At 37.0% G+C, this 11,678-nt stretch overlaps 2 protein-coding genes across 14 annotated transcripts in view; one reads left to right on the forward strand and one right to left on the reverse strand.

Annotated features, from left to right (window-relative positions):
• The window catches only part of LOC150028978 (uncharacterized), a 40,330-nt gene extending 33,248 nt beyond the window's left edge, over window positions 1-7,082 (reverse strand). For 2 of the 13 annotated variants that reach the window (XM_090298215.1, XM_090298211.1), the window contains exons 1-4: window positions 6,943-7,055; window positions 6,815-6,864; window positions 4,234-4,328; window positions 3,899-3,976 (exon numbers count right to left, since the gene is read on the reverse strand). In XM_090298215.1, the coding sequence (XP_090154341.1) occupies window positions 3,899-3,975 (77 nt within the window). In that variant the 5' untranslated portion in view covers window position 3,976; window positions 4,234-4,328; window positions 6,815-6,864; window positions 6,943-7,055. Of the gene's footprint in view, window positions 1-3,898; window positions 3,977-4,233; window positions 4,329-4,595; window positions 4,730-6,814; window positions 6,865-6,942 lie in introns of those variants that run through there. The other 11 variants (XM_090298216.1, XM_090298212.1, XM_090298219.1 and 8 more) reach the window with 9 other exon arrangements.
• Window positions 7,083-8,969: 1,887 nt separating this feature from the next.
• LOC137808994 (uncharacterized) lies at window positions 8,970-9,985 on the forward strand. The gene is made up of 2 exons (XM_068610137.1): window positions 8,970-9,562; window positions 9,676-9,985. The coding sequence occupies exons 1-2, from the start codon at window positions 8,970-8,972 to the stop codon at window positions 9,983-9,985; spliced, it is 903 nt and encodes a 300-aa protein (XP_068466238.1).
• The last annotated feature ends 1,693 nt before the right edge of the window (window positions 9,986-11,678 follow it).

The raw sequence follows: 11,678 nt of genomic DNA on the forward strand, positions 1-11,678 counted from the left end.
AAAAAAATGAGGGTGGTGGCCTGGAAAGGAAATCTGCAGCTTGGTTGTGACGTTCGGGTCGATAGAGGATATCAAAACTGTACCCAATAAGTCGTGAAACCCATTTTTGCTGCTCCAGTGTATGGCAAGCGCTGGTAAGTAGTCCCCTTAAACTTTGTTGGTCTGTGATAATTTGAAAGTGATTTCCAATAAGATAGTGTCTCCATTTCTTAACAGATTCAGTAATTGCTAGCATTTCTTTACATAAACTGAACTGTTTTGTTTCTTTGGACAGAGCTTCTTACTGAAGAACTGAATAGGGTGCCCAACTTGAGATAAAACAACTCCGATGGCGGAATTGGAAGCGTCTGTTTCCACTACAAAAGGGATGGTGAAGTCAGGGAGGTGCAAGAGAGGGGGTGTAGTTAGGATATTTTTGAACTGTGTAAAGGCTGTGTTGGCATTTTGATTCCATGTAAAAACTTTCAATTTGAGTAAATCCGTGAGTGGAGAGGCAAGAGTGGCATAATCGCGGATGAATTTCCGGTAAAACCCCGTAATGCCCAAAAATGCACGTAGCATAGTGAATGATTTGGGCTCGGGCCACTGTAGAATAGCTTGAATCTTTTCTGGATCTGGGGAAACCATTCCCTGTTGAATGATATGGCCCAAATAGGCAACTGTAGGGGCTGCAAAATTGCATTTTGATTCCTTAACAAAAAACTGATGAGTCTGAAGTAATTGGAGAACAATGGTGAGATGTTGAATGTGGTCTGTCATGGATGTACTGTAGATTAAGATGTCATTAAAGAAAACTAGTACAAAACGCCTTAGGTATGGTCGAAGGAGGTCATTCATTGCAGCTTGAAAGGTAGATGGAGCATTAGATAAGCCAAATGGCATAACTAAAAACTCATAATGACCATCAAAGGTCCGAAAAGTTGTCTTGTGGCAGTCTGTGGGGTGTACACGTATTTTGTGATAGCCAGCTCGTAGGTCAAGCTTAGTGAACACTCGTGCCTCAGTTAATTCATCTAAGAGTTCCTCAATCGTGGGAATGAGAAATCTATCCTTCACTGTGATAGCATTTAAAGCCCTGTAATCCACACAAAATCTCCATGATCCATCTTTTTTTTTATGAGTATGACTGGGGAGGAGAAAGGGCTGGTACTTGGGCGAATGATGCCCTCATACAACATTTCTTGAATGAGAGAAGTCATAGTGTGTTTGTGGGTGTGGGGGTAGCGGTAGGGTTTGATATTTATGGGGGTGGAGTTTGGGATCAAGGGAATGTGATGGTTATGGGGCGGTGGGGAAGTAAACCACGAGGAGGTGAGAAAACTGAATGGTATGTGTGGAGGATGTTTTGAATCTTGGGGTGTATATTTTGTGGGGAAGGGTTGGAGCCTGGTAAGGGATCCGGTTGGAAAGTGAGCAAATGAAGTGATGCTATGACTTTGGTATGTAGGAGGTGACAAATATTGGTGACAGAAGCGTGTGTGTCTAAGAGTTTGTTGGTTCCAACTAGGGTTATGATGGTGCCTTGGTGATGGAAAGAGAGTTGTGGTGTAGAGAAATCTGCTTGTAGGGGTCAAAGACAGCGTAACCAGTCCATTCCTAGGACTACATCCACGCCTTCAATTGGAATGAGGTAAAGTGGGATGGAAAAATAATGATTTTGTATAGAAACAGGAACTGTTGGGCTGAGATGTGTGCAATGAATTTTCTTGTCGTTTCCAACCATGATGGAAAAAGGTTTAATAGGAAGGGTGCAAAGGTTGAGGTGATGGGCTAGGCGAGGTTGGAGGATATTGTGTGAACTCCCGGTGTCTATTAAAATGGTAACGGGTGTATGATGAATAAATCCCTGAAGTTTGAAGGTTTGGGCCGAGGGGGTTCCAGACAAGGCCTGGAGAGATAGGTGGACTGGATTAGGGTCCTCAGAGTCAGAGACAGTATCGAAGGCAGGGAAGGTGTCTGGGTGTGCTTCTAGTGTAGGTTCTTCAGTAAATAGCAATAAGAAACGTTTTGTGATACACTTGTGACCAGGGAAATTTTTTTCATCACAATTGTAGCATAAACCGGCTTCTCTTTGTTCTTGTAACTGGGTGGATGATAATTTTTTTATGGGTAGAGAGGTGGGTGTAGTGGTTGTTGTTTGGGGTTGGAAAGGGGGACGTGGTGGTGGTAAAAGATGGGGGGATGGTTGTGGAAGGGTGGAGTTACGGTAATATTTCCTTGAATCATGGATTTTAGATTCCAAGAGCTTCGCAAGGCCCATGGCTTGGGTGATTGAGGTAGGTTGAAGAACAAGCTCTCTTCTGATTTCTGGGACCAAACTTGAAATAAAACAATTGAGGATCATCTCAAGTGTGAGGCCCAAGACTCGATTGCACAATCTTTCAAAAGATTTTTGGTACTCAGTGACTGTGCTATTTTGGCAGAGTTTGAACAACTCTGCTTGATGGTTGGCATATGTTGAGGGACCGAACCGGAGGTCTAAGGCACGACTGAAAGAGAGCCAGTCACTTAATTGATGATTTTGGTACATCCATTTAAACCAACTGAGAGCATCTCCGTGCATATAGAAAGCGGCCATGTGTAAGCGAGATTCCCAAGTGATATTGTAAAATTGGAAAAACTGGTCAGCCTGGAAAAGCCAATCTAGCGGATCAGATCCATCAAAGAAAGATAATTGGATTTTTGGGGGGCGGGGTAGGGTAGGAATCGTGGTATGTGGCGTAATGGATGGGGGAACAACAGACGTTGTTGTGGCAAAGATGGAGGATGTAGTTTGTGAAGTTAGGGGTGGGGGTGAGACAGGGGTTATGTGTGGAACAGAGAAGGTAGTAGCAGAACTGGTTGTTTCATTGGGGAAAGGTAACGGTGGGGGTATAAACGTTAAGATGGTATGGAGGGTGTGATTGACAACCTCTTGTTTGGAGTCCCAATCTTTTTGACGAGATTCTATAGTGTGGTTTAAGGCATTATAACGTGTTTCATGATGGTCATGGGTTTGTTGGATTTGGGTTTGGAGGTGGGCTAGTTTGTCTAAAATGGTTTGCAGGGTTTCCTCTAAATCTTTGATTGATTTGGGAGCCATGGAGGTAGGCTCAATGAAAGCACCAAATTGATACGGTGATGGAGCAGGGAAGGGGAAGAACACAAAGAAAACTAGAAAAATAAGTGCTGGGATAGAGATATATCAGAATAAAAACAACTTTTCTAGGATAAAAAAAAATATAACCAACAACATGCCTACTCTACTAGTCTAGTGGGGTATATAATACCCTTTGAAAAACTATTTGTCCTCATAGACAGTTGTGCTGAAAATACTGAAAAGCTATAACAGAAAATCCTAACAGAAAAGGGGATCCAATCCCTACAAAAGACAAAAGAGATCCTTCTAGATATAATCCTTTAACCAAATGGGCCTAGATGTCCTTCTAATGGGCCTTGTGCTTGTGAGTCCCGTATCAGAAACTTTCCCACTGCCAAGAGCAATGCTCCTCTAGAGAGCTAACATTCCCTGTCCATAACAAACTAACAGATTATCCCCTCTTTCTCTCTCTACTCAATCCCTCATACCCAATTTCCCTTCCATAATTGGCATTTCTGATGTACCCCTTTGTACCTATTTTTTCTTCTTTCATGACCTTAGTAACACAAGGGGTTTTATCAATCTAGAGATCAATTTGATGTATTGATTCATGTGAATGAAATAATTACTCAGTATGAAGTAGTTCCAACCTAACAAGAATAATCCTTCACTCAAATTTATAATTTTGAAGGGTTAGCATCCGTCAAGGAAAACATATAACTTATTTACTTCACACACAAATATAACTACCGCATATAGACCAATGATTTTTTGCACAGAAAATACAAAAAGCTAACAACTTGCAAGATTAGCAATTACCCTGTCATGAAAGCTCCGAATTTTTGAAAAATTTCTTCCTCCAATTCAGAAAGTGATTTGCCTTCCCTGCTTTCCATTCTGCAATTTATATGAAAAGAGTAGAAATCGATAAAAATAAATTGCATAATAGAAGAGAGATCTTAGTAGATGAACTCATTGAAAATCATATTTTAAAAGGCTAAAATACTGACCACTAGTTAAAAAGCTTGAATATCAAATTGCAATACTGACTTAATTAAGTATACGCATTTCCATGACTTGTCATAAAATTGCAACATCACATGGTTTTTTATAATCAATAAGAAATTGCAATGACCAGAGAATTGAGGGCTTACCTCGGTAAGACCAGAGGCAAGCAGAAGTGAGTGAAAGGACAACGGTGACAATAAGATTACCGAGTTAGATGGCCATGCAAAGACTCCAACAAAACCTAACAGAGTCAAAGACCAAATAACGTGAAATGAAAAAGAAAAAGCATTGCAACTAGAAATATACTGGGGATAATTTTTTTGAATTCCAAAATTCCACAAAATTAAATGTTGTTGAGGAATCAAATATCAAGAATACAAAGGAGTTAATCATTATGGGAAATGGAGTTATAAATGGGGAGGCTACTGAGAATAAATCAACAAAGAACTTGGTGGAGGATATATGTCTAGTTAAATCAGAAAAGGTATTTAAAAAAAGAAAATATAACTGCGAAGTGGTTGTACAAGAGGTGCATGTTGTGGATGAAGTACTAAAGCTCCAGGTGGACACCATTGTCAAGGAGAAGAAACAACCCATAATGAAGGAGCAAGTTCTGATAAGGGATGATGAGGCGTAACAAGGGGATCCAGGAAGATATGATCTAGAAAATCAATTTGTTGTGCAAGGAGAGGAGAATCAAAATTATGACAACAAAAAATGGTATCTGTTTTAAAAATAACCAGTAAAGCATTTCAACTTATAACCCCTTGTAATTAATTCTCAAAACTAAATCCACGAGGATTAGTAGCCACAAATTTCAATTTTAGGCAAACTATTTGCCAAAATTAAAATTACAGGGGTTATCTGTCACGTTGAGAGCCCAATGCTATTGAGTAATCCATGCAGTCATCCTCATCTACTGAAACAAGGTTACTGTTGTTTGTCACACATTGATTGTATAGGTAGACTATTTACCAAAGTTAAAACTACAACAATTAACTGTTACATATTTAGAGTTTAAAAAAGTTAATTGAAACTCTGAAACCATGAACTATTTGCCAAGGAGGCCCAAGTTAACTTAGGTAATATTCATTTTTACCAACGTTTACTAATAACTGTTAGTATGCAAAAAAGTGTGCAACAGATAGCCTACGAATAGGACTACCCCCAAGGATTCCATTCTCAAGATTTAAGTGGCCTACTTCCTGATCTTTCTTTTTATTCTATTTGCTAAAGGGTCTATCCGTATCACTACCTAGGTCTGCCTAAAGAAAAATCCAGATCCCCAATGTGATAACTTATTTAAATCTGTCATCTTCCTCTTTGTCATCATTGGCTCTCTTGGAATGAAAACATGTTATTCTCGTGTACATATCAACAAAGGTTGTCCTATATTGCCACAAAGTCAATGTAGCAGTAAATGCTTTAGATATATCAGGTCATCTTACCGCATTGTCAGGATGGAGTAGACAGCTAGCTATGTACACTAGTCGTTAGCATTTATGACAAAGAAATTTGTTTCAATACATGCAATCATGTCTGACTAAACATCTTAATCTCATTCTTTCAAAAGTGAAATTCAATGAAGCCACATTTCCATCTGCACATAATAATAGTATTACATTGCCTCATAACAGGAACTAGGATCTACCCCGTGGAAAACACAAGAAGCCACCAAATATTTGCAAGATATACCCTCCCCATATTATCATACTGTCCTCATCATCATTATTATCATTAGGCTTTGTCATTAAGCTATATCCAAGTGAAAGTCTATCCATTTTTAATAGACGGATCTAATAGTGAGTTTGAGGGTTTAAGTGAGAGTAAGCCCTTTTAGCAATTAAAAGAAATTGCACACATTCTTGCATGAATTCCTAAAATAAAAGAGTGAGAGATAGACCCCAAATCCAACATGAGCAATGACACAATCTTAGGTAAAACTTCCACATCTCATTATTGGCAAACAAGTAATGCGTACGAATAAATAACCCAAACTCACAAGCATCTAAACCATACGAACAATCTCGTTGTCAAATTAAAACTAATCAAACCAAACCACACGCATTCTCAAGGCAAAAATAGAAGATGCCAATGTAGTCCTGTTGACCAAGCTCTCATGAAATGAGAGTGAAAATCGCTTTGACAAAGAAGGGCATTTCATACGAGCGCAAGCAAGAAGACCTAGAAGCTTAAAGCTTTCTCCTTCTAGAGACGAATCCGGTTCACAAATGAGACCAATTTTGATTCATAATGCAAGACCCTTAAATGTAGCAGGTAGTAGAAGGTAAACTTAAGAGGAAACACAAGAAAGAATCACACACCACACACAGAAATAACCTGATTCAATTGAAGTGTTAACAAACTTCAATCTACGTTCATGGAAGGAAGGGTTCACTATAATCTAAGATTACAACTTCACATTTTCTCTCCTAACAAACTCTCACTCAACAACAACTCAAAAGTTAGTCTCAACTGAAGATCCAAAGATCCTATTTATACAGCAATAACATTATAACTAATATGACAATCTTTCCCACAATCATCCTTATTCTCATATATCTAAGTATTCCCTAAACTCTAGTACATACATATATATATATATATATATATATATATATATGACATCTATATAACCCACAAGAGCTTGATTGACAAGAAGCCACAGCAAACAATTTAACACGAGAAATTAAAAAGATTGGGAAAATAGATGAAACAAGGAGGTACCTCTAAAGACACTTTCTCAATGAGGGCCACTTCTAAGCAACTTCGAGTCCCTTAAGACCAAACAAAACAAATGTTTAAGAGAAAAAGGCTATGACTTTGATCGCAGCTCGAGGAGGAAGCTTTCTAACCAGTTGCGAGCGTCGCGCGTGACGGCGGAGTTCAGCGAGGCTCCGTTCGCGTTCCAACTCCGGTTATGTTTCCAGTTTTGTGCTTCAATGGCGATTTCAAAAATTAAACTTTTTCAAAATTTTAAGAATTAAAATAAGCTATTTTAAATTTGAAGAATCAAAAGTAGATTTATTTTAAATAATAAAAACTAAAAGTATAATTAAAATAATTGTGTGTCCAAATCTAAAAGTCTTATAGTTTCAATTTTATTATTTAAAATTTTGAAATAATCATTATTAATAAAAAAAGAGAGGCTATAATAGAGATCATATTCAGATTTTTAAGATTAAAATTTATATCTCATAGAAAATTTGCATTCAAATATGCATGACGTAAAACCTTAAATTTTAAATAAAAAAATAAATCATAAAAGATTCTTAAAAACATTATTAATTAAATAAAATATTAATAAATAAAGATCTTATACACAAACCATAAATAATGATTTTTTTTAATTAATCCATAATAAACCATTTTATTTGTATTTGTCTTTATCATTCAAGAATTAGTGAGGAACAATAATAAATAATGACAACAACAACAAAGCGCTGAAAACACTGTTGCAGTGTGAGAGGAATTTCTCACTGCTCAAATAACTTCTCAAAGATCTGAACGGTCAGATTGAAGTACCACACGTTATGAACTTGCTGACAAAATTTTAGCCCAATCCAACAATGGACGAAGCATCATCGGTGGCCGGAAGTTGTTGGACAACACATACACGAACACGAAAATATGTATAATCTCTAAAATGTAGATCACAAAGATACGAATTTATATATTATATAATTATGAATTATATAAATTAAAAAAAATTAAGTATACAAATATATTTCAGTTTTCTTTTATAAGAGAAAGATGTTTTTTCATATAACTAGTTTTAAAAGATTTTTTTCTTATTTTTATAATCATAATAAAATTTTATATAATAAGTTATGAGGTTTAGAAATTAATATATTTTTAAAGTATCTTATGAGTGTCGTTCAACTGTTAACCTCTAATACATATGTTTAACATGAAAATGCTATCTAAGAGGTGTTCGACCATTAGGATTTAGGTTAACTTTTAGAAGTTTTTTATGTATGAATAGGACATAGTGTGTGGGCGCAATTATAACTCAATATAAAGGAATCTGGATCGGGTCGGGTCGGGTTAATGTTGGGTTGTGAATGCTTTTTTATGAATTATTTTAAAATTTGGCATATGTTATTGTAGGTATTTCGTGATCGAGATGAGCTGTTAGAGTGGGCGAGAAGTGTTGGCTATAGTTATGAGTTTGTTATTGTTATATTAAGGTCGGATACATGGACGAGCCAACGAAGAATGTGACGATGATTAAGCAGGTTTATAATGCAATGACTATTCACCGAAGATCACAACAAGGTCACAAAACAGAAATGCAACAACTGATGTTGTTACTGGAGCGAGACATGTACGTGCATTGGTGTAGGTGTGATGAGGTCTCGAATATTGTGCAAGATATATTTTGGACACACCCAGATTCAGTAAAACTAGTGAACTCATTTAATATTGTCATATTAATGGATAGTACGTACAAGACGAATAAGTATAGAATGTTGTTACTTGAGGTTGTTGGGATTACGTCAACTGGTTTGACTTTCTCCGTTGCATTTTGTTTACTGGCAGCAGAAAAGGAAAATAAAGGGTTGTTTTTTAGAGTTGATTCATGCCCTAGGGTGGTGGTATGTGATAGAGATGTTGCCTTAATGAATGCAATTAGAATGATGTTTCCTGAAGCTTATAATTTGCTCTGTCGATTTCACATTGATAAAAATGTGAAAGAAAAATGTAAAATGTTGGTGCATCCAAGAGAGGCATGATCAAGTAATGTTGTGGATTATGATATTGTTGAGGCCTTTGAAGATCGTGTCAATGCTCTTCGAGTTGTCTGTTCTCCATGGCCTATATTTGTTGATTATGTGATGGATACATGGTTACATCCACATAAAGAAAAATTTGTCAAGGCATGGATAAGGTGATGCACTTAGGAAACACAACAAGTAACAGAGTTGAGGCGGCACACTGGAGCCTAAAGAGAGTTCTTCAAAATTCGATGGGGGATTTATGTTTCTGTTGGGATTCCATCAATAAGATGATTATTTTACAACATAATGCAATCAAAGCTTCATTCCAAAAAAGTTTGCATGTGGTTGGACATTGGTTTAAGGTTACAACTTACAAAAAATTGTTAGGTTTTGTGTCTAAATATGCTTTGAACCTTATTTCGGAAGAGGTTGATAGGGTTAAATCAGTGGGGTTTGATAAAAGTAGGTGTGGATGTACTCTTACATGTACTCATGGTCTTCCTTGTGCGTGTCAATTGGCTTCGTTTGGTGTTGGTAGCATACCACTTAAATCAGTACATGTGATGTGTACTCGTTTAAGCTTTGAAGACATTGCAACTAAACAATCTTCATCTGAGTTGTCAATTGATAAAGAGTTTGAGGTCATCGCGAAGCGGTTCAAAGAGTTGGATGTTGCAAGCAAGGTTAACATCAAAAGTAAATTGCAGAAGATTGCTTTTCCAGAGAAGACATCTATTTACGCACCAGATATAAGGTGAAAACAAAAGGTGTTGTAAAGATGTCTCGTCCTACCAAATTCATGAGATCAACTAAGCGAATCCCTTCTTATTTTGAACATGTGGATTTCTTACACTCACAACATGATAGTTGTGCAAGCAAAAAATCTAATGAAGGAAGCTTACCAGAAATTGTACCAACAAAATGTATTCCTTTCCTTGATCAGTTCCCTGTAGGATATCATCCATACATTGTTGATGTTGTCGACGTTAAGGTTGATGGTCATTGTGGTTACCGTGCTGTTGCTGCCCAATTAGGAATGGGAGAGGACTCATGGGCTGTTGTTCGAATGAATTTGTTAAAAGAACTAAGTGAATGGAGACAAGAATATGTTCAACTCTTTGGTGGTGATGATAGATATGAATACTTGAAGAAGTCACTTCTAGTGGAGCACATCTGATGGAAGAGGGCCAATCACAACCTCATATAAAAAGACAAGAGCCAAGACATGAGCATCCAAAGCCAAACCAAGAGCGTCTAGGCCAAAGGAAGGAGCGTCTAGCTCAAGGTGGAGAGCGTCTAAAGGGAGAGCGTCTAGAAGGAAGGGGAGAGCGTCTAGGACCTATTACTAGGTCCATGACCAAGCTACGGATGGGAGACTTGGGCCAAGCTATGGATGGGAGAGAAAGCAACTTGTATATGCTATATGAAGGCCCATTAAGGGTAGCTTAGTATTAGTTGCGGTGTAAATATCATAAACTTGATTCCATGAGACTTGACCTAGATTTGCTAAAGATTTGGTCACATTCTAGAGGGATTCTCCACATGGCCGGCCATGTGCTCCATGTGATGTAATTTGCATTTCATTTTGATTAGCATTAGGGTTGCATTATGGTCCTCCTTAGCCTATAAAAGGAGGAGTCTACACCTTGTATTTTCAAGACTATTTTGAGTAATGAAATGTTGCTCAAGTGCCATTCAAATTACTCCCTTGCCAAATTCTCTCTAGAATTAGGTTTTTAGTCTTCAATCTTCACCCTCAAATGGAGATGGCCGAACCACTCCAACCCTCACTACTCCTCATGCACCTTCAAGGCACCCACACTTCCTAGGAAGGCCTTGTTCCACTCTCCTCCACCAAGCTTCCGCACCCATCATCATCAAAATCAAAGAAGAGCTCATAGGAATGTCATCATTTGGTATCATGAGCTATGGTTCTTCAAAGATGAGCATCTCTTTGTGTTTTTCTTTTTGAGTTCTTATTTCCAAGTTGTTCATCTTGTGTTCATCTTGTCTTGTTGTTTTTATGATTTTAATATGATTTGAATGTTTTTCTATTCAATTCAATTGGTAGTTTTTGTTCAAATTGTGCTTGGACATCTTATTTTAATTTTGTGTAGGATTCTTGATACATTGTGTTGCTGTTTTTGATTTTTTAGGTTGCTTGAGTCTTGATTGAAATTTTATTCGGTTCATATTAATATGTTTGAGTCATTTTATTTTCTGAATCTATAAGTTTTGTCAAGTCTTGTGTTTCCATATTTGTCATCAAATCCTAGTAGTACTTTTCTTGGTTTATTTTGTTTCTTGTTTTTGGTTTGAATGCTTGATCTAAAATCTGCTGTGTTTTGATCCTTTGGTGCTTTTTATTTTTTAGTTTGAGTTCATATTTGTGTGTTAGATCCACACAAATTCCATTACACCAATTCCATTGTGTTTTTGTTGGTATATCTTTCTGTTTTTTGTTTCCAGATTTGCAGAATCCTCTGTTTTCCACCATTCTGTTTTGGCTGATTTTGTTTATGAAAATTAAATGCCACATAAGAAAATTCTGAGCCTCTGGATTTTACTAGATTGAGGTGTTAGCAAAAGGACAAAAAATAATCAGTTGAAAAAAAGAAATAGAAAAAAAAGATAAATATTACAAAAAAAGTGTGCAATCCTGACGCTACAACTGGCGGTTCTAAGCACTGATTTTAGAAAAATTATTAAAATTAAATGGTGCATGCGTTTGGAGTGAAACCAACGCCAAAAATTTGTTGAGATCTTTATTTGTTTGAATATCAATTTTCAGAAGCAAATATTAAAAGGCCAGCTCAGCATAAATCTGTGAAAATCACGCATTCTGGACCACAACAATTTGTTTCAGTGGT

The sequence above is a fragment of the Phaseolus vulgaris genome, chromosome 2 (assembly GCF_051622355.1).
Source record: "Phaseolus vulgaris cultivar YP4 chromosome 2, ASM5162235v1, whole genome shotgun sequence".
In the NCBI taxonomy this organism is placed as follows: Eukaryota; Viridiplantae; Streptophyta; class Magnoliopsida; order Fabales; family Fabaceae; genus Phaseolus; species Phaseolus vulgaris.

Excerpts from the sequence above, each read along its gene's own strand:
- LOC137808994 (XM_068610137.1), top strand. The coding sequence starts at position 8,970 with ATGGATAAGGTGATGCACTTAGGAAACACAACAAGTAACAGAGTTGAG. Across the intron at positions 9,563-9,675 it reads ATTTACGCACCAGATATAAG|TTGTGCAAGCAAAAAATCTA; the intron begins GTGAAAACAAAA and ends ACAACATGATAG.